Source organism: Belonocnema kinseyi, chromosome 6, assembly GCF_010883055.1.
Source record: "Belonocnema kinseyi isolate 2016_QV_RU_SX_M_011 chromosome 6, B_treatae_v1, whole genome shotgun sequence".
NCBI classification, from domain to species: Eukaryota; Metazoa; Arthropoda; class Insecta; order Hymenoptera; family Cynipidae; genus Belonocnema; species Belonocnema kinseyi.
The window spans coordinates 14,480,796-14,504,475 of record NC_046662.1 but is presented as its reverse complement, the minus strand read 5'-3'; the positions used below and the strand labels follow the sequence as shown (position 1 = coordinate 14,504,475).

General features: G+C 31.5%; 1 protein-coding gene across 1 annotated transcript in view; it reads left to right on the top strand.

The window, feature by feature from the left end:
* Positions 1-23,680, top strand: part of LOC117174688 (protein trachealess) — an 83,208-nt gene that overhangs the window by 8,315 nt on the left and 51,213 nt on the right. The window contains exon 2 of the mRNA XM_033363987.1: positions 15,750-15,988. Coding sequence (XP_033219878.1) covers positions 15,750-15,988 — 239 coding nt within the window. The remainder of the gene's footprint in view (positions 1-15,749; positions 15,989-23,680) is intronic.

The window sequence follows — 23,680 nt, the reverse complement described above, 5'->3', positions numbered from 1 at the left end:
TTTTTTATTGAAAAACTATGCGCTTTTCGGAAAATTTGTCAAGAATAAAAAGTTCTTGTAATCAGCCGAGGAATACGCCTGGATTTTTCCGGAGCGTTTTGAACGAAATTTGGAATTTTCCAAAAATTGTTCATATGCAAAATCCAAAATTTTGCTCAAAACGCTTCGAAAAAATGCAGGCGTATTCCTTGGCTGATTGCAAGAACTTTTTATTCTTGTTGATTTTTCCGAAAAGCGCATCGTTTATTGAATCTCAAAGTTTAGACATTTATTCCACCGGATAGTGAGATTCCAGGTTAATTACAGACTCGAAAAGCTTTGGAAAATGGTTCACAAAAAAAATATGCACGAAAAATCACGTTTTTTTTTGTTTAAACTGCATTTTGGGATAATAAATAAATTTTTTGAGGAATTTCATTGGCACCGTCAGAAATTTTCTTTCGTCGGAAATTCCTTTTGGAATCTTTGAAAACACCCTAAAATATTGGCCGTCCTCTAAAATCTTTTAAAATTCCTTAAAATTTTGTAAAGATTTTAAAAATTCATTGGAATCTTTTTAAATATCCTAAAATATTTAAAATTGTTAGAAATCCTTTGGAATTACTTGAAATCGTCCCATTCTTGTGGGTAAAATCTTTGAAATAAGAAGAACTAAGAAATTAAAAAATTTGATAAAATCCCGTGAAATTACATAAAATCTAACGATATTACTATAAATTCCTTAAAATACCCTAAAATATTTCAAGTTTTCTCAAATCCTTTAAAATCTTTTGAAATATTTGAAAATCTCTGAAAATGTTTGAAATTCCTTCAAATCTTTCGATTCCTTTGAAGAAATTCTTTAAAATAAGAAATAAAAAAGATAAAAAATTATGACAAAATTGCTTGAAATCTCGAAAATTAACATGAAATCTGATGATATTTCTTGAAATCTCTTAAAATATTTTGCGTTCTATGAAATTCTTTGACATTTTTTTTAATCCCTTGAAATTCTTTAAATCTTTTGAAAATTCTTTAGAATCTTTAAAAATACTCTAAAATATTTGAAATCCTTTGAAATATTTGGAAATCCCTTAGCATTTAGTAAAGCTTTTGAAAATTTCTTGGAATCTTTTCAAATATTTTCAAAAATCCTTGGAAATCTGATCAAATCATTTGAAATCCGTTAAAAATCTTTAAAATCCTCTGAAATACCTTGGAATCTTGTAAAATAGTCTAAAATATTTTATATTCTTTAAAATCCCTTCTAATTCATGAAATCTATTATAAATTCCTCGGGCTCTTCCAAAGTATCCTGAAATTAATTTTTTTTATCCTTTAAAATACCTTGAAATATTTTAAAACCTCTGAAAATATTTGAAATCCCTTGAAATCGCTTGAAATCCTCAAATTTTTGGGACTGGGTTCTTTGAAATAAGAAGAAAAAAAGTTATGTTAAATTCGCTTGAAATCTGGAAAAATATCATGAAATCTGATTATATTTTTTGAAATTTCTTGAAATATTTTGCGTCATATGAAATCCATTGAAATATTTTGAAATCGCTTAACATTTTTTAAAGCTCTTGAAAATTTCTTGGAATCTTTTAAAATACCCTAAAATATTGCAAGTTCTTTCAAAAACTTTTAAATCCCTTCAAATTTTTGAAATATATTGAGAATTCCTTAGAATTTTGTATAATATATTAATATTTTTAAGATTCTTAAAAAATTTTTAAATTTATAAAACTCTTCAAATTTTCCTGAAATTCTTTGAAATCCTCTAACTGAAGTTGCACGATATGTGATGAAATTCCTTAAAATTTTGGAAATCTCTTTAAATACTTTGACATAGGTCCTATAAAATAGTTTAAGATCCCGGATATTCATAAAAAATACCTTATTGAGAGACTTTAAAATCCTTTGAAGTTCGTAAAAATCCTTCGAAATTATTTAGAATCTTGTCAAATATCCTGACATCTTATCGATCCTATGAAATCCCTTCAAAGCTTCTGAATATCACGGAAATTCTTTAAAACAACATGTAACTTTTCAAGTCTTCTGTAATCGCCTGCAGTGTTTTAAATTCTCTTTAAATCCTTGAAAACCTACAAAACACCTTAATTCTTTTGAAATTCTTTCAAATTTAAAGAAACATTATAGAATTTTCATTTTTTTATATCTATAGAAATCCCATATAAACCTTTTGAAATCTTGGACATTCTCTGATGTTCCTTGAAATTATTCAAAGTACCCTAAAAACTCTTAAGATTCCTTAAAACTTTCGAAGGATTTGATAATTCCTTGAAATAATGAAAAACGTAACGTCTTATACATTATCTTGAAAGCTGTTGACATTCTATGGAACTCTTTAGAACCTCTTGAAACCTGTGAAAATTCTTTTAAATCATTTTTGAAATCTAATAATAATATTTCTTCTCCTAATCATTCATCTCTTTGAAACTCTTTTGAACTCCAGTTGGTAAATTCCAGCATGCTTCTGCAACTGATCTGTTCAGAGAGATGCCATAATTTGTATAATTTCACTCCACAAACTCTTTTAAACCAGAGAGAAATTGAGTGCCAAAAATCATCTCCCAATTTGAACTTCTCCCCACGACTTCTTAGGATCCCTATCCAGGATCCAACTCAATACCCTGTTGGCCTTTCCAAATCCCCTCGTTTCCAGCCTTTGCTCAGTTTGCAAAAAGCTTAATAGCAGGGGTGTAAATCCTGTTCTTGGAAACAGGCAATAAAAGCGCACCCTTTCTGCATTTCCAATCGCCACCCTTGGAAAGCTCCACCTTGGTCCTGCTGAGAGCTTTTGATCTTTAGCCACTTCTCCTTTCAATAACTGCCCCGTGTCCCGTACCCGATGCTATTGGTCCTGGTTTGCAGAAATTATAATGCACACCGCGACTGCGGCTTCCTCGACTAATTCAATTAAACGATTCACTCGTAGGTCCGGACCGGGGCCACCACCTGAGGGCATGTCCCTTTCCAGGAGCACGTGCTGCCTCTCCGTGTGCGAATTAGGCCTGTGTGTGTTGGTCGATATGGAAGAGAACCGTGAGTTGGAGAAGGACCGAAGAACGAAGACCCACCCCCTCACTGGTCCCAAGGGAGTCGTAGCCTCACGCTACAATACAATGCTCCTAATGTTACGGCTCCAGTTTCGACATAATTTTCTTTCTCGGCCCTTTCGGCTATCAGCCACTATACGGCCACCGACAGCCAAACGCCTACTGCCTTTATAAGACCCCGACAAAAGGAAATGTTATTTCCGGTGACCGTTCGATAACGATGGACGTCTAACGAAGCGACGTCAGCAACTCATTTCCCCAAGGATTCAATGTTCCTCGTTTTGATCAAACTGATTTTTATTCAAGGTGTTGTGTTGCCTGGAATGTCAGGCTTACATCATTTTCCATTTTAGTCAGTATCGGTATGCCGACGATTTATGACTTCCAGTCCTATGGATATTGTTCAACAATCCGATGACTGCTATAGCGGTTTTGTAGTTCGTTACCAGCACTCTAAGTTATGAGGTAGTTCAATAAGAATAATTATTGAAAATATAAACATATCAGACTTCCCAGCTCAAGTTCAATTTGACGCGCTCTCAATTATGAGGTTGCCTTATTTTACTTAAGGCTCGGATACGGAAATCCTATCAGGCCCTGATGGTGTTTCGTCACGCTAAGAATGAGAAGGGCCATGTGTAGCCAACCTTAGACGGTCCGTATCAGGTAAACTTTCCTGTGCCTTAAAAATAAGTGAGGACCTTCTCCGGGCCGTATATATTTCTTATCAAATTCCTTAAATAATTATTTTTTAATTAGAATGTAATACATCTTGGGCCTCAGTAGGAAAAGCCAATAAAAATGTAGTTGAGAATTAAATAATTAAATATATTTCATCTGAAATAGGCAGAATAAACCTCCTTTGCCTGCTTGCATTCTTGTTGCAAACCTAATTGGCTTTTGAATGCCTTGATCGAACTTGTAAGAAGGGAAAAAATCGCGCGCATGTTGGTTTACTAGTGCTTATAAACAATAAATAAAATCATTCTTCATAGAATAGACTCATTTTTACAGAAACATTATTAAAAAAGAAGATAAATATAATAATCAGTATTTAAACTAACCTAAAAATCAAGCATTCGAAATGCGACTACAAAAGAGGTAGTTTTATGGAAATTTATTGTTTCCAACACAGATTAATTAATGTAAAATCTAAAATATAAACTATTCTTACCTTCCGTTACTTATTACATTTATTATATAGACAATAAACGAAAAGACGTGCACGTGTCGACACTGTTGACATTTACAGATTCACCGGCGAGAAAACAAAAGACCGTTCGAAATATGCGCGAATAGCAACGGGGCGCCAGATGGCGCAACACGCGATGCCGCGCAAATTTAAATGTGTATTTACGGAAAATAATTATTCACATTATTATTCGGTACATTAATATTTTCTTGACCATTCATAAAATTACAATTAAAATTACTGATATTTCAAACAAAAGAGACGAATTTTCAACACAAGAGTTGAACTTTTGACCAAATAATTAAATTTTTTATCTATAAAGATGCATTTTAATTCAAATAGTTGAATTTTTCACGAAAAAATACTTTCTAACAAAAGAGATGAATTTTCACCAAATAATGGAGTTTTTAAACTGAAAACTCAAAAAGGAATATAAATTTCACCCAAATTGTGGAATTTTCAAGCTAAAAAGGCGAAATGTCTAGAAACCAGTTGAATTTTCAACCCGAAAACATGACCGAAAAGGTGACTAATCAACCAAAGAATTAATTTTTAACACAGTAATCCAAATTCCAATTAAATAGGTACATTTTTATTCTAAAAGAACTAATTTTCAACAAATAAAATTAGTTTTCTACACACAAAGACAAATTTCCAACCATAAAATTTTCAATCAAGAATAATGAATTTTCAGTCAAACAGTTGATTTTTCAACTCAAAAAGATAACCTTCTAACCAATATTAGAATTAATTAATTTTCAAATTGAAAAATTATTTTTATACGAAAAAAAAACGAATTTTCGAAAAAAAAATTTCGAAGAGTTGAATTGAACCAAAATTGACAAATTCTTAACAAAACTGTTGAATATTGAACGAAAAAAGATAAATTTTCAACAAAACAGCTTAATTCTCTACCCACAAAGACGAATTTTTAACAAAATACATCAATTTTCTACGAAATAGCAGAATTTCTAGTTTACACAGGATACATTTTCGAATAAAATGAATTAGTTAAACTTTCAGATTAAAAATGTTAAGAAAAAAAAACGCAATATTTAACCAAGTTTTTAAAATTTGAATTCAAATAAATTTATTATCTACAAAGCAGTTTAATTTTCAACTAAAAAATTTGTTTTTAACAAAGAAGTTAATTTTGTACTAAATAGTCAAATTCTAGAATAAGTCGTTTAATTTTTTAATTAAATATAATTAAATATTCAACAAAAACTATGAATTTCCAACAGAAAAATTAATTTTCAACCTAACAGTTTAATTTTTTGCAAAATTTTGGAATTTAAAAAAAAACCATTTTCTACAAAGCAGTGGAATTTTCTACCAGAAAACATGATTTTTCACCAAAAAAGTTAATTTTCTCCTAAATAGTTTAATTTTCAAATAAATAGTTTTATTTTCGAACAAGTAGTTGAATTTTCAAAAAAAAAAAATGAATTTTTAAAAGAAAAATTATATAAAACTTTCAAGTAAATAGTTAAATTTTTAACCAAATAATTTACTTTTCCATGAAATTGTTAAATTTCGAAGCCAAGAAAATGATTTTGCTGGAAATCAATTGAATTTTGTGCCTGAAAATATGCATTTTTAACAAAAAATCCAATTTACAATCGGATACATGAATTTCTAACTAAAGTAATAAATCTTTAACCAAAAAAATAATGTTTTACCAAGTATTTAACTTTTAACTAAGTAGTTGATGTTTTGATCAAAAAAGATGAATTCCCCACAAACCATGTAATAGTTTATATTTCAACCAAAAAAGATTTTAATTTTAAATTAAATACAGTTGAGTTTACCAAAAAACATGTATTTTCAAAAAAGTAGCTAAATCCTGAACCAACATTTTTAAGTAAAAATGACAATTTTTGACCCAAGAAGATTATTATCTACCAAAAAGAGATGAATCAGCAACAAAATACATGAACTTTTAATCACAATGTACAATGTTTAACCAAGCGAGATGAATTCCGAAGCAAACAAATATTAGGAGACTTTTCAACCAACAAATATAACTTTCAACGAAAAGTAGTTGAATTGTTGGATTGGGTTTTATTAATTCAGTTTGCACTAAAGCGAAAAAAAACAGAAATAAGGGAAGTTTCATGAAGGAAGTGGAAAAAAGAGAAATTCTTTTAAAAAGGGATAAGAGGGGAATAGGCGAAAGAGTATCAAGTCTGAAATTCGAAAGTGATTTTCAAACTTACTAAGCTATTATTAAATTGCACTGATGCAGGACTTCTTTCGCAAAATTCACAAACTTTGTTCAAATTGATTATCAGCAAACGAACTTTATGGACAGTCTCTTTTTTAAGGAGACAGAGAAATTCCTTGAAAATGAGCCATCTGTGAAATTCTAGTAGTTGAGAAGTGGAAACGAAACATCTTGAAAATGAGTATTTGGGACTCAATTTCTGGTGTAGTGGAACCAGTGTTCCTCCAACAGCCAATAGTCCACCACCAACGAATGATTGGAGATCAACCAGTAGTCGGTCATCAACCAATAGTCGGCCACCATTGAGAATAGTCGACTGCCAACAAATAGTTGACCGCCAACCAATGGTCAGACTTCAACCAATAATCGATCATCAATCAATGGTCGGACACAGACCAATGGTAGGCCCCCAACTAATGGTCAGCCAAGGAGGTTAAATCACATAATTTAGAACACAGATTCTATTAACTATAAAATATAGGCAACAGTCTCTGGTACCTAGAAATGCTGTACATCCAACTGTTCATTTAGCCAATACCATTAAGTACGAAATGAAGCAAAAATGGCTGATTACTGATTCCACTACCTATTTGACTAATTTAAATATTTATACTTCCAAGAGTGAAATTGAATTTTGAGCTTTTCGAAATATAGGCGTGGCAGAAAGCGCCAGGTCGATTGACTTGGATGTCCGTACTTGTATGCCCGTGTAAACGTATGGTTGCCGCCTAAACAGCATACATTATTCAACCGCTATCAAGCAAGCCTACGTTTACCGGGAAGCCAGTAAATGTGCATCCGATCGAATGTCGGCGTTCATGACCACGCCTCCCGGACTATGTTTCCGGTTTTACCTTCAACCACCGACCAATAAATGCAATTGACCCGCATTAGACAAAGCTTCCCGCTGGCGGTCAATAGCCTCTCGCTAATGAAGTTATCACGCCCTGGCTGTCGCAACCAGGTCTGTTTAACATGTTCCTTGATTGGAGACAATAGCACCCTGTCAACCTTTGTCGACAATGCCTTGTTTTATCCTTGAAAAGTTTCCGATAAATCCATGCTAAATGTTTTCTCTAGTTACTGTGGATCCTTAGGGCGAGGTCATTGTCATCACAGGGACTATAGCGATTCATTATCACAGAAAAAAGTGGGGTTTCTGTTAGGAAAAAATTTTTTTAAGGAGCAGCATCAAACAGGAATCCCTCTTCCTGAAAAGAAAGCCTGAGAAGAAAATGGGGTTTCTTTTCGAATTAGAACAAATTTTTGGTTCCTAGAGAGCTGCTTCAAAACGGAACCCTTCTTGCTGAAACTGACCCCAAAACTATAAATTTGTTCCAAAGGAAACTCCAGTTGTCTCCAAAGGAACCCAATTTCAATACAGACTTTTTCCAAAGATTATAATAGATATAATGACTTCATAAATATCACTTGAAGGTTATTTAGCAAACTTGTAAACATAATGCCATATCGTTTGCCTAACCCATAAATTCTGTAACTCCCTGAATGACCAAACCCGTACTTTGCAAGCCCTTAGTTTGTGAATTTGTATGTGTAGTTTAATTTTAGGTGAAAAAAGGAATTTTTCCCCTAAAACAGAATTAAAAGGGAATTTTATTTATTATTTAAAAAATTTAATATCATTGGGGTTGTCCATCAATTATGTTACCAATTCTAGGGGAGCACTTCTTTTTTTCCTGTTTTTAAGAAACTTCCCCTATTCTAGTTTTTTTTGTTTGCTTAAATGCTAATTGAAATAATAAAACCCAATACGAAATAGCAACTATTTTTGGTTGAAAAGTCTACTATTAATCTATTATATTTTTAATTGAAAATTCATTTCTTTTGTTGTAACTTTAACTGCTTCATTGGAAATTGAGATTTTTCAATTGATAATTCAACTGCTTGGTTGTAAGTTTTCTTTGTTAAAAATTAATTTTAAGTGAAGATTTTACTATTTGGTTGAAAATTTAACGATTCGATTTTTTTAAATTCATCTTCTTGGTTAAAAAGATTAACTTTTGCCTGTGGTTAAAAATTACATTATTTGTCTACAAATTTATGTATTTGGTTGAAAATTCGTCTTTTTGCGTTGAAGTTAATTGCTTTTCATTTCCAATTAAAATATTTTTCTGTCGAAATATCAACTATAACTTGTTTCGATAAAAATTCATTTTTTTTTATTGAAAAATTAACTTCTTGCATCAAAGTATTCTAAACTTAAAAATTTATAATTTTGATAAAAAATTCAACTATTTGGTTAAAATTTAAACTATTTAGTTAAAATATAAACTATTTTGTTGAAAATTGATTTATTTTGTTAATAAATTTTGTTGATGAAAATTCATTTCTCTGGTTAAAATTTTGTTTAAAGATTGATTTTTTAGTTTAAAATTCATCTCTGCATGGAAATTGAACTATTTGTGTTCAGAATTAATTTCTTAAATTGAAAATGTAACTACATATTTCATTTTTTTAAGTTTATATTTTTGGTTGAAAATTCGTCTTCTTTCGTTAAATTCAACTGTTTTGTATTAAAATTAAAATTATTTAAGTTGAAATATCAACTATTACTTGTTTCATGCAAAATTAGTATTTTTGGTTGAAAAATCAACTAACTGGTTCAAAGTTAATTTATTTATAATTATATTAATAATTTTCAAAATTAAATTAGAATTGAACTTTTTTTGTAGAAAAACTTATTCGTCTTTTTGCTGGAAAATTAATGAAATATGTAGAAAATTTAACTATTCGGTTTGAAATGACCTTTTTTGTTTAAAATTCATATTATTAAGTAAACATGCAACTATTTGATTTTTTTAAAATCTATTTTTATAAAAATTAACGTTTTCTGTTGAAAAATACTTATTTATGTTTTGAAAATGTAACTGATTTGTAGAAAATTCACCTTTTTGACTTGAAAGTTCGATAATTCGGTTAATTCTTTTTCAACTTAAAAATCTTTCTTACTTGAAGATTAATCCCTTTGGTTTTCTTTATTGGATTAAAATGAACTTTTTTGTTAAAAATTTACATTTTTAGGATGAAAATAATACCGTTTTGTAGAAAAATCATATTTTCGGCTTGAAAATTCAAGAATATGGTAAAAGAAGTCCACTATTTGGCTGAAAATTAAATTTATGCTTGAAAATTCAATAATCTGATTGAGATTTTTTTCTTTTTTGACTGAAAAAGCTTTCCTGTATAAAGGTTTATCTCTTTGGTCAATATTTAACTATATGGTTGGCAATTTCTTTGTGTGTGTGTGTGTGTGTAAAAATGAATATATTTGTTAAAAATCAAAGTTTAAGAAATTTAAGTGAGAATAAAATCAAATTGAAAATCCTATTTAACGTCCAACAATCAAATTAATGTACAGAATTTCTGAAAATTAAACCAAAAATCCAACGACCAAATTTGGATAACCACCATAAAATTTTCCTATTGCGATTTGAGAAACGATCAAACTTTTTCTAAAGAAATTCTTTTTTGAACAAAAATAAAAAGAGAGGAAAGAAAAATAAGAAGGCAACCAACCAAATATTTGGTTGGAAATAAAAAAGACAAAAAAAAATCAAAAAGAGAGTGAAGGGGCCCCTTCCCTCTCTTTTTGATTTTTTTTGTCTTTTTTATTTTTTTTTATTATCAAATCACAACAACAAAAATTTGTAAAAAATAATCAGCTATGTTTCGACATTCATACAACATCCTTATCAAAACAAGAAAATTTCTATATTTTTCCAAATTGGAAAAGGAAAATTTTATCGTGGTTGTCCAAATTTGGTCGTTGCATTCTTGGTTTTATTTTCAACAATTATGCACATTAAAAATTAACATTTTTAGGTTCAATAGTAAACTATTTTGTAGAAAGTTCAAATATTTCGTTGAAAGTGAACTTTTTGATGGAAAATTCATATTTTTGAATTAAAAATTCTAGTTAAAAATGTTATAAATTTCAATCATCAAAAAGAATCTCTTTCATATATTCTTATTTTTCTATTGTCGATTTATAGAATTAGGGACAAAGAGGATTAGGTAAAATACTACTAGTAAATCCGCTTCGCGATAAAAATTGTCTGCCGTCGGATTGAAAAATCTAGTTTTCATTTGTCTTCAGCATTTTTATCCAACTTCAGGTAAATAATATCTCGAGGATTCATTGTGAGGGGAACGGACCCCAGTCATTACGATCATTGTTACGGTTCGAAATTTCTATTGTTCCCAACTGCTGTTACTAAAGCCAAAAAAAAAGGCTTAAGCACAATTAAACGGGCAATTGAAGACAAAAGGGTTAAAAACAAGATGGGTTTTTATTGGGTCCCCATTACGCTTAACGACTCTAGAATGAGAGTGCTTCAGCCATCTCCCCGTCTTGAGTGCTTAAGGAGAGCTAAATTTCTTGAAGAAGAGGTCCAGTGATAGCCCGTGTCGCATTTCGTCTCTCATAACTTGGTCTCCATAGTCCTTTTCGCGTCCCGGTTACAGTCCCAGAGGAACAATGACAGCTACTTTCCCTTCGAGGATCCACCAGACCAGACTGTATTACTTTACGGAATTCTCTAGCTATAGGGGAAGAAAGTTGGAAAGTCTCGAATTCTTGACAATTTGTTCAATTTGCTGCAATTTGAAGAGGAGGGCCTGGAATTTCGATAGAGAATGAAATGTCGTGTTAAAAAATTATCGCTTTTCTGACCTCTCTGACACCCTGATTGAGGACATGGCTTGCTCACAGGTTCCCGAGTGAAATGCTCCCAGGAGACCATGAGGGAAAATGACGAAAATCTTCAGTGGTGTAAAACCCCCTTAGTCTATAAAGCGAACAAAATATCCTCAGGAATTAGATTCCGAATGGATCAACATTAATCCCATCTTTGGTCTTTTGAATTTCATCACAGGAAATCCCCGAGATATTATTTATCTGAGTTTGGATAAAAATTCTGTAAACAATTGAAAACTACAATTATTCTTTGACGGATAATTTTTATCCGCCTCGTGATGAAAATTATCTGCCGTCGAATAATTGTAGCTTTCAATTGTTTGCAGCGTTTTTATCCAATTTCAGGTAAATAAACAGTAAATCTGAAAATGGGAGAATATATTTTAAATAAGATAATGTATATACAATATTTAATTCAATATTGAGTTAAATTCCTTAAATTTTAGGTCGATATATAGAGGAGACCACCCTACAATAGATCATGAGTCTAAAGTAGATAATCATTAATTCCAAACACAAATATGCCTTATTACATTAATTTTAATTGTTAAAACATATAGTGTCCTAACTATTAATTGAATTAAATTAAGTATTTTACATCCATTATAGTACTTTAAGTCTCCCTTACTGAATTTTCAAGAAAATAGTTGAATTTTACGCAAAAAAATTAATTAATTAATAATAAATTAATAATTAATAATTTAAAAATAATAGTTGAATTTTAAACAGAAATGTTAATTTTTAATTAAATAGCTAAGTAGCTTTTTTACCCTAAAATATGAATTTAGAACAAAATAATGGAATCCTTAAACAAAACAGATTCTTTTAAGCCAAAAAAGATTATTCAGCCTTAAGTGAAAAGTTTTTGTTACCAAATTCTTGAATTTTCATCAAGCCAAAAAAAAATTTTTTTTTTAAAGCAATAGAATTTTCATTTTATACAAATTCTTTTTTCACCAAATATTTAAATTTTCAAATGAATAGTTTAATTTTGTACAAAAAATTGAATTTTCAACAAAACAAGTGAATTTTGAACTAAACAGTTGAATTTTCTACAAAACAATCGAATTTCAAGAAAAAAGTTATTTTCCTATGAAGTAGTTAAATTTTCAACTATATAGTTAAAATTTTAAATAGAAAGTTTAATATTCAACTAAAAAAGATAAATTTTTATCATAATAGTGAAATTTTTAACAAAAATTTTAATACTTAAATTTTATTTACCAAATAGTAACATTTTCAAAATAATAGTTACAGTTTGTACCAAACAAATAAAATTTTTACGAAAAGAGATGAATTTTCAAACCAAAAAGATGAAATTTCTACTAAACAATTGATTTATCAACCTGAAAATAAGAATTACTTAAAAAATATGACTTTATAACAAAATAGTGCAATTTTTTCAGCAAATGAAATTTCAATTTTTCAATTAAAAAAATAATCTTCTTTAAAACAGTAGAATTTTTAACAAAAAAGTTTATTCTTTACCGAATAGTTACATTTTCAAATAAATAGTTGAATTTTTTACAAAAAAGTGAAGTTTTAACCAGCAAATATGAATTTTCTACGACACTGTTCAATTTTCAGCCCGCGAAAAAGACAAATTTCCTTTAAAAAGGTAGAATTTTCAACAAAAAAGTTAATTTTTTTCGAATAATGAAATTTTCAAATAAATTGTTGAATTTTATACAAAACCATTGAATTTTAAACCAAATAGTTATATTTTCAAATAAACATTTAAAATATAAACTAAACAGTTGATATATCTACAAAGCAATGCAAAATTTTCTTCAAAAAAAAGCTCATTTAGAATCAAATAGTTAAATTTTTAAACAAATAGTTGAGTTATCTAACAAACAATTACATTTTCGGTAAAAAAGTTAATTTTGAATCAAATATTTAAATTTTCTAATAAATAGTCGAATTTCAAAACAAATAGTTATATTTTTGACCGAAGAAGATGACATTTTGACCAAAAGAGATGGAATTTCAAATCAAAAAGATACATTTTCTACGAAACAAAATTCCTGAAATTATGAATTATCAACCAAAAAGGTAATTTTCCATCAAATAGTTTAGTTTTCTACATAATTGTTGAATTTTCAAATAAAATGATGAATTTTCAACAATAGCAATAATGAATTTTTTATATAACATTTCAAACTTTCAACCAAGTAGTGAAATTATCAACCAAAAAAGACAAATTTCTAGGAAAATAGTTAAATCCTTAACCAAAACATGAATTTTCATTGGAAAAGATGATTTTCCAACAAGAAAAGATCAAGTTTTTAATGAAAATATCAATTTTCAAAAGAAATAGAAAGTTTAATTTTTAGTTTAAAAAATTAATTTACAATAGGAAAATACGAATTTTCAACAACAAATATGAGACGAAAATAGTTAAATTTTCAACCCTAGAAGACGAATTTTCAAAAAAGGAAGATAATTTTTGAACAAATTAGTTGAATTTTTAACAAAATAATCAAATATCACAGCAATTAGTAGAATTTGTAATCAAACAATATGAATTCTGATCAAGAAATATAATTGCAGACTTTCAATGAAAAATAATTAACTTGCAACGAAACAAAATTGTTTTTTCTTCCATAATAGAGGAATTCTTTTTTAAAAATGGGGAAAATAGGTGAATAGGGGAAAAAATATGAAATCGGTTGATGATATTGACACTTATATTGACGAAAAGTCAATCTAACCTGGAGTCCCTTTGTCACAGCCATTAATAGATAGTCAAAGGACCTTGAAGTGTGATTAGAGAAACCTCCGGGTGCTGATTGTGCAAAGATAAAAGAGTAGAGGGTGGAGGGTGAAGCTGCTATACTTTCGATTGCGTTAGTCTCTCTTCCCGTTTTCGACGATTCTTTTTCCCCAGAGGAACGAGAATCGTAGGTGGTTAGGTGGCATCCTTTGCCCGGGACCCGATGCCTGCAACGAGGCGTCTGCAGACGCGCGAAAATAAAATTAAGCCCAACTTTCGGTCAAATTGGTTGAAATTGGGAGTCGGTATAAGAAGGACCCAGGGATGGGTCCCAGGGGTGAAAGTCCCTTACGAGAGACCTTAGCGCCTGGCAAAGCTTCGGACACACGAGGATCAAGCCTTGCTTGGTTAGGGGGTGCTGAGTGCCGGGCATCAATAATTCAGCAGCGGCTTCGATCTCCCTCATTCACGCTCTCCAACGAAATGCACGTGAGACCCGGATGCCAATATAGCATCAAAAACGGGGGCTACTAATCGGTTTTTGTTCCAAAACGAATGTGGTGCAGATGGCTATCTCATCCACCAACATCTGACGATCAAGACTTGCAATTTAGGCCTCTTTTAACATTTAGGAATGACCACATGGTAAACTGATGCTCAGGACTCGGACTCTCGACACTATTGACCCTATCAACACTATTGTGTAAAGTTATCCTATTCAAAAAGAGGGTTTTCTACACTCCTCCGCGTAGAAAATTCTTCTGGCGCTCACCAGATGTGCTGAAGTTAGTTTCTTTAATAACTGGAAAATAAAATTTGTTCGCTATAAGTGTATTTAGCTGATCTTCACCAAACCTGGGCCAGAAGTCTTGTTTTGATAGTGTCGATTCGAGGTCCCTGCGAAGCTTCAATTACCTGGCCAACTGTGTCTAAATAAAGAGAATGTCAACATAAATCACCATTGTTACATCGCGGATGCCATGAATATTAACACAAAACAAAACCGTAAAATTTACATGAGTCAGAGTGTGGTAATAGATGATTGACTAAGCTGGACAGAATATTTATGATACCATTTATTGAGATCAAAAGTTTCCTTTGATATCGACCTGTCCAAATAACAAGGATCCATCTCAGAGAGATCAAATGAAAAGATACTAAATCTTGTACCTAACTCTCGAAGCTTAAAAATCTTATATAAATTGTGGTGAGAAAATCAACGCCCTTAACTCTGTAGCATCTTTTGATTGTATCTCTACGCATTAGATTTCTCCGAGATGGAACCATGCCAATTGAACACGTCGAGATGGTCAGACTGACTATATCAATTTTTATCCTTATAGATGGTCAGCTTCCTCTTCCAGATTAATCATAGACGGCCAAGCTGACTATATAAACTTTTATCCTCTTAGATGGTTAGCTCCATCTTCCAGATTAATCATAGCTTGACGTGACCAAATGACAAGGTTCCATCTCGGAGAGACCAAATATTAATGTGCTGACTTTAAAATTCCATACAAATTGTTTTGAGAATATCAGCATCCTCAACTCTATAGCAACTTTTGATTTATTCCCAACGAGTTAGCACCTTTTCATTTAGTTTGTTTGAGACAGAACCTTGCCATTTGAACACGTCAATATTCATTAGAATTTTCCTCTTTATTCTCAACTGTTGTATTCTATAGATCCACTGGTGTTTAAATGTGCAAATATGTTTCTAAGCTTATGTGTTTTAAATTGATTTTCTTATGAGGTAGACTCAACTCAAGAATAACATATACTAGACTAGATGTAAGGAACTCCACAAGAAATCTAACCCTTTCTTTTTGTCCTTGCAGCATCCTTGAACTGCGGAAAGAGAAAAGCAGAGACGCGGCGAGGTCACGTCGTGGGAAGGAGAACTACGAGTTCTACGAGTTGGCGAAAATGTTGCCTCTGCCAGCGGCCATAACCTCCCAGCTGGACAAGGCCTCCATCATAAGGCTGACTATCTCTTACCTCAAACTCCGAGACTTTTCGGGCCACGGAGATCCCCCGTGGAGCCGGGACGGACCACCTCCCAACAAGTCTGTTAAAGGTAAGGAAAATCTCATCTCTTCACCTGTTTCTTCTACTTCTTAAATGGATGATTAAACCCGATTATTTGAACTTTCTACCTTACCCGCATCGAGACCCTCTCACAATTCAAGTGGTGCAAGTGTTTGTGCAACTGCTTTTGATTGAAATTTAATCTTCTTTTTTTGTAAGTCAGAGGAAATTAGGGAATAGTCCGGGAATTGTGAAAATGAAGTTTTGTGAACACCCTTTAAGTTTATAATTAGACCAGCTTTACTCATCTAATCTCTTTGATTGGGCTAATCGAATTCCGAAACTTCAACACAAGACAAAAAGCGAAACATCTCCTGAAGATTTTTCTGGGAAAGATAAAACAGTAATTCGGTATATCGTCGAATGACAAGACGGGTTTGTTACATGCACGTAGAGTACGCAGGACTCTTAACGAAATTACGAGGAACGGGGAAATGATAGACCGCGTTTGGCAGAGGGTTAGAATGAGTGGCAGCAAGACCCGAAGAAGGATTTCCTTGATTGTCCCCTAGTACGTCAATCCAAACTCACATTCGCTAGATCCGAAAGACTAAACGAAGTTATCCTTCCACTGTCCCTTCTGAACTACATCACGTATTTCGATAGAGTCGAATTCTTCAATAAATCATCCCTCATCCCTTCTTTTCTTCACCTAAACGTCGATTAACTCGCTAACGAAGTTTGGGAAGTCTTCATAAGCCTTGGAGTTTCCCCACACCCATAAATAGTATCTCAACTATTTTCTTCTTTATCATAATGTGTCGTCTTAGCGAGAGAGGGTTCCCTTTCCTTTGTCTTTCACTTCTGCTCTACATCAATCTGCCCATTTTTTCATTCACTTTTTTCTTTTTTCTCATTTGTTCCTCTAGCCCCCTCCAATTCTTTTTATCACTAAATCGTTCCTCCCATAAAATCCTTACCACGTCCTCTTGTTAAATTCCGCTATCTTCAATTCCTCTTCTATAGCATTCCAATACATTCTCTCATGCTTCCTGTTCCTATACACAGATTTGCACTTTATGTTCTCCTTTTTCTGATACATCCATTTCCTTAACTCGTTTCCCAATCTAATTCTTGCTATTCATGGTAATCTTCTCTCTCTATCCCTTCTCTATAAATTTGGTGCATTTTCCTTTTTTATTCTCTTATACCATTTACGATATTTTGATTCCTTATTCCCTATAATTCTTTAAATTGTTCTTCCCTTCGCTTTGTCTCTGATCCATAGCTTAATACCGACCATACTAGCATATCAAACAACCACATTCTCCTTCTTCACTCTTTACTAACCTTCTTTCGTATTCTCCATATCTGTTTCAATGCAGAAGGAAAAGAGTAAACCCGGATATTGAAATGTTAGAAATGAAAAAATATTTTATGGATCTGCTAGGAGAGCTAAAAAAAAGTTTAGAAAGAAGGAGAAGAGGTGAGGAAAAGAGATGAGGAAGAAGGAAGTAACTGAAAAAATGAATGAAAAAAGTGCTAAAAAGTATAGATGTCAAGATAAAGATAAAAGAAGTCAGAAGTGTAGTAAAGGAATGGGGAAGACAAGAGCAAATGGTACTGCTGAAACTAAAGAAATTGGAACAGAGTAAGGGGAAAGTTACAAAGAGTTTGCGGATGACAGGTTCAAAATTAAGAGAGGAATAATAAAAAAGGCGGAGAAATCAGAGGAGATAACTGATGGAAAAAATAAAAATGGAAATAAGCTTGTAATAGGAGATTTTAATGCGAAAACAGAATATAGAGGAAGGAAGTGGGAAGGGAAAGAAATTATTGAAGAACTTGGATATAAGACGGTTTATCATAAAGTGAAATATATAGAAGGACGAGGACGGGGAACACGTTCATCTAAATTAGTTTCGAGTTGAGAAAAAAATAAATTCGATAGTTGGCTAATTCAGAAGTGCTTTTGCAATCCGATTGTTTACCATGTAAGTCGCGAACGCGTTTCACCCGACCGCTTACATTATTCTTCCCCCGGTATTACCATGGAAATCGGTGCTGAACCTACTGTATTCGGCAAACGTGACGTTAATCGTCCGCTTGCGCAAACAATTGAAGCACTCTCCTACGACCAATAAACATTGAGTTAGAGGAAACTAAACTAAGAAAGAGGAGCGGCGGAATTTTAAAAAGTTTGCTATCCGCGATTTATATTCGCTGCTCGCTTCGGTTACACCTTGAAATGATTTGTTCGGGTCAAGCGGGCTATTACTCTTTTAACTTTGCTGCCGACTCGAATCTGGATTTTACGCTGTCTAACTCCTGAATTGTCGGTTTAAAAAATGAGGACAAACTTTCATTGGCAAGGATAAATACATTCAATTTATGGTTAAAATCCGTTTGTCTAGCGGATTGGGAAATAGGGAAAAAAGCACAGTCATTTTATTTAGGATTATCATTTTTTTCTTCTGTTGCAAAATATATTTTTTCATACTTCATCTTCTTCTTATTGTTTAGCCGAGAATCCAAATAAAAATATTTTTACATTCTCATGATTTATGACAGAAGGCATTAAATTCATATGGATTTGGACCTATAGAGTTTTTCATCTCCTGAGTCTGAATTTTTTTTATTATAAAAATAATTTCGGAAAAGTGTACTTTATCTACTTCTGTACTGTCACTAACCAGAAATTCGTTTTGGAATACAAATAAACGCCAAAGTAGTGAAAATTGTATGGGCCTTTATTGTTTGTTGTAATGACAGTGGTCGGACAGTACTCTTACAAAGTGCCCGGTTTACGAGACCAAGGTTCTGACTAAGCGCCTGTCCCTAAGGTTTGGCGGGAAATATCTCTGAGCCGCATTGGCAGATTAAGTAACGTCTTGCGCACGCACATCTAATGACGTGCTCAAGGTGCTTGCCGAATTGATAGGTAATGAGAGGGAGAGGTACTTGGCGAGAGAAGACGCTCTGTGAGAAGGGCGCTTTGTGAGAAAGGCGCTTTGTGAGAAAGGCGCTTTGTGTATTTCTCAGTGAAACAAAAAATAAAAAATAGAGAATTCGAGTTAGCGCGCTTCATCCTAAAAGCATTTGAGGTCGTTAAGTTAGGGAAAGCTTCGCGTTCCAGCGTACGAGTGCGAGGGCAGTGGATTCGGTTTGACGAGGAGTTGTGGCAGGCAGGCATTCAGCAATGAGCGGCTGGCGCCTAACTCAATTTCGTTAGTTTAGTTACATCGGTGGCTGGTAATGCGAGGCAAGGAGTGGGCGTTGGGGTTGTTGCCGTGATTAGATTTACATGTGGGTAGAGGTGGGAGTTGCAGTACGCGTACGTCCTTTCCTTTATACAGCCGCACCGCTACATTTCCCGTTTCTCGGCTCCGCAAATATTAACTTAACCGACCTTTCTTGATTTTCTTCTTATAGATATACGTGTATGTATCTTCCACATCACCCATTCCTCTCTCTTCCCACCGCTAATTCAACCAAACGTGAACGAAATGCGCCTGAAGATTTGATCAGAGAAGTGGAAAACTGCAGAAAACCATAACTCATGAGCACAACCGGTAATCAATAGACGAATTTGAATATACATAATAGATAGGCGATAATCCTCCCGCTTGTCAGTTGTTAAACGCAGTAAAAACACGCTTAAGTTATGATGAAGAATCCGAAAGACCGTTGAAAATTGAACTTTTATCTTGAAAGTTCATCTTTTTTTTAGAAAATTAATATTATTGTTAGAAAATTTATTTTTTAACTGAATCATTTCTTTAAAAATTCCAGTATTTGGTTAAAACTTTATTTATTTTGTTTGAAAATTGTCTTTTTTATAGAAAAATAATTTTATTGCTTGAGAATTGAACTATTTCCTCAAAAATGTAAGTATTTTGGTAGAAAATAATCTTCTTGCTTGAAAATTTATCTTTTTTGTTGAAAATTGAACTATTTTGGTGAAAAAATTCAACTATTTTATTCATAATTCATTTTTTTAGTTAAAAATTAATTTTATACTGAAAATTTAACTATTTTTGTAAATTTGTCTTTTTTAGTTGACAATTTAACTATTTATTTAAAAATTCATGTATTTTGTTTAAAATTTTCCTTTTTTGTTATAAAATTATTCCTTCTTGTTGACAATTGAACTATTTGGTCGAAAATGTATTTATTTTGTTAAAAGTAATTTGTAAACCAAATTTCTTGCTTGAAATTTGATATATTTCATTAGAAATGCATACCTATATTTTCTAATAAAATAATCATTTTTGCTTAGAAATGTATCTTTTTGATTGAATCTTCGAAAATTTTTGAAAAAATTACTTTTTTCTTGGAAATTAATTTTTTTTGGGGTAAAAATTATTTTTTAACTAAAAATTCAACTATTCCATTTATTACTGTAAATTTCTCTTTTTTTGTCCTTTTCTTTTGGTTAAAATGTATTTTCCTTGTTAAAAATTCAACTATTTTATCGAAAATTTCTTCTTTTTTTCACAGCGAATCTTTTTCGTTGAAAATTTAACAAGTCCATTTTTGTTTAAATTTATTTAGTTAAAAATTCAACTATTTGCTTGAAAATTCTTATTTTCTTTGTAGAAAATTAATAGTATTGTTAGCAAATTTATTTTATTTTTCAACTTAACCATTTCGTTAAAATTGGAATAATTTGATTGAAACTTTAGTTATTTTGTTAAAAAATCGTCTTTTTTATAAAAAATAATTTTATTGCTTTAAAATTTAAGTATTTCGTCAAAAATGTATGTATTTTGGTAGAAAAAAAATTTTTTGCTTGAAAATTTAACTTTTTTGTTGAAAATTGAACTGTTTTGGTAAAAAATTCAACTATTTTATTCATCATTCATTTTCTTAGTTAAAAATTAATTCATGTATTTTGTTTTAAAATTTTCTTTTTTGTTATAAAATTATTTTTCTTTATTGACAATTTAACTAATTGGTTGAAATTTTTTTAAAAATAATTTTGTCAATCAAATTTCTTGCTTGAAATTTGATATATTTTGTTGTAAATTTCTCTTTTTCTTTTTGGTTAAAATTTATTTTCCTTATGGAAAATTCCACTATTCTGTCGGAAATTTCTTTTTTTTTGTTTGTTTCAACATTAATCTTTTTCGTTAAAAATTTAACAAGTGCATTTTTGTTTACATGTTTTTCAGTTCAAAATTCAACTGCCTGGTTGAAAATTAAACAATTTTATCAAACTTATCCTCTATGGTTGAAAATTCATCTTTTTCGGTTGTAAATTCAACTACGTTGGTAGAACATTTAATTATAATGTTAAAAATTCGTTTGTTGTCTTTGGTTAGAAATAAAATTTAAATTTGTTAGTTAGTTAGAAATTAAATGGAAATTATATTTTTCTAACTGAAAATTTAACTATGCTATTTTTATTTCCAATTTATCTTTTTTAATTGAAAATTTAACAACTTGGATAAAAAATTGAGCAACTTAGTTAACAATTTCGTTTTCTGTATGAAGATTCTTGATTTTAATTCAAAATGGTCTGTGTCGATAGTTCAAATATTTTCTTGAAAAATATTTTTTTTTATTGGTAGAAAATTAATATTCTTGCTCAAAAGTTCATCTTTTTGGTTGAAATCTCAACTTTTGTTGTTGTTGAAAATTCAACTATTTGGTTGAAACTACATGTAGTTTATTAAAAATTCGTTTTATTTCTAACAAATTCGATTTTTGTTTAAATTGTATTTTAAATTGAAAATGTGACTGTTGAATTTTTGGTTTGAAAATTTATCTTTTTGATAAGAATTCATGTATTTTGTTAAAATTCGTATTTTTTTATAGAAAATAATCTTTAGACTAATACAATGGAATCCGCATTTTGAGGAGTCGTTTTCCTCTCGCCACCTAGCTACTGACGTCGGTAGACAATAGGCACTATGAAATAAAAAAATTTCGCATTAATTTTATATTTTTGTTTTAAAATTCTGTAAGAAAAGCAAAAAAAATCGCGCGCTTTTTGTGTTTTATGATTTAAAGTTAGCGCAAGATTAAATTGCAGAAAAAAGGAGCTGTGAATTTATCCGGCAGATATTTCCCCTATCTTCGTTAAATGAAGCTCGAAAATGAAATAGGTGATCTTATCCTTCGATTATTGGCGACAATTCTCTATTACTATGTATCTGCGAATCTATTGCCGGTTGCGTGGTCACTCGATTTACAAGGGTATCTCGAGGTGGCATCTATTGTTGCCCTGTTTACGCTTCTGTCAGGAATGCCTTCCTTCCTTCTTTTCTTCTTTTCCTCACTCATCCCCATTCTTTCCTTACTCGCCCCAAGCTATCGCTTTTCGAGCTAACGAAACTACACCCGGAAAAAGTTCTGTTCGAACTTTTCATTAAATTTATTGGAAGTTTATTTCATTTGTTTAAAGAAACGAAAATTCGCAGGTACGGAGAATCGAACCCTAACTGCCAAGTTCTGATTCGAGTGCGTTACCACTTGACTAGAAAGGCACACATTTCATCCGCTTAAGTGAGTGCTAGGTATACTCTCACAGTAAAAGCGTGCTAAAATCCCAAAAGTTTCTTGGTAGGATAATTTCTTCTTCCTAATGACGAAACTTAAGTGAAATGTGAAATTGTGATCGTATAAATAGGTATTTCTAAAGCGTAGAAAGTTTCCCAAGCTAAGGCTTTAATTGCGTAATCTTAGGGTGGCTTATTATACCAATTGATAAAATAGAATTATTGCCATCCCCTGTTTCATCATTATAGTTAATCAATTTTACTAGTTACATAAGTTCAGTAATTACCAGGTTCGGTTTTCATACAAGAGTAACATTATACAGAAACTGGATTAAAACAAAGGAAAAAAAGCAACGGGAAATATCACTTTATATCAAAAACAAAAGAAGAGACTGATCCATCAGAGAATATCAGCCGCAGATTCTCTTCAATGCTCGGGTGAAATTAGTGACCAATCACTGAACACGTCAAGACCACGATCGAAACAAGCGGGAAAGAATGTTGTGATATATCTATCATTAGATATTTCAATTATTCGCAGATTTGCAATGTACATTTTTAGAGTAGTTTCAAATTTCCGGGGTTTTCTTGGCCAACTTATGAATTAACAAAGTAGTTAAACTATCAAGGGAGTGATTGAATTCCCAACGGAAAAAGATGAATTCTTGAAAAAAATGTAATAGTTCATATTTTAACCAAGAAAATGTTTTTATTTTGAATGGAAAAACAGTTGAGTCGGACCAAAAAAGGAGAATTTCCAATCAAACAGTGGATTTTTCACCCAAGAAGATTCATTTTCAACACTGAAGATTAACATGCTAAAAAAATGAATTTTTTCAAACTACATACATTTTTCACCAAATACAGCGATACTTTTCTATAGCACCAATTTTGGGGCTGACGGTGGGTTGCAACTAACTCATTATAGCCTGCTCCGCTTTTGTTTGTTCACGCCTGACTGCTCGCCTGAGTGACAGCCGCAGATCCCGAGCAGCTCCTGTTACACCTTCATGCGGCGTAGCGTCAATTCTCGGAAGGGCTGCAGAAGGGAGGACTATTCAAGAGTTTTACTGTTGTTGAATTTCCAACCAAGAATATCCGTTTTCTACCAAGAAAGCCGAATTTTCAACAAATTACATACGAGGGTAGTTCAATAAGTCCTTAGAATGAAGTATAAAAACAATTTTTTTTGGGTAAATTTTTTTTTTTATTTTTCAACATAATCTCCTTGGAGCTCT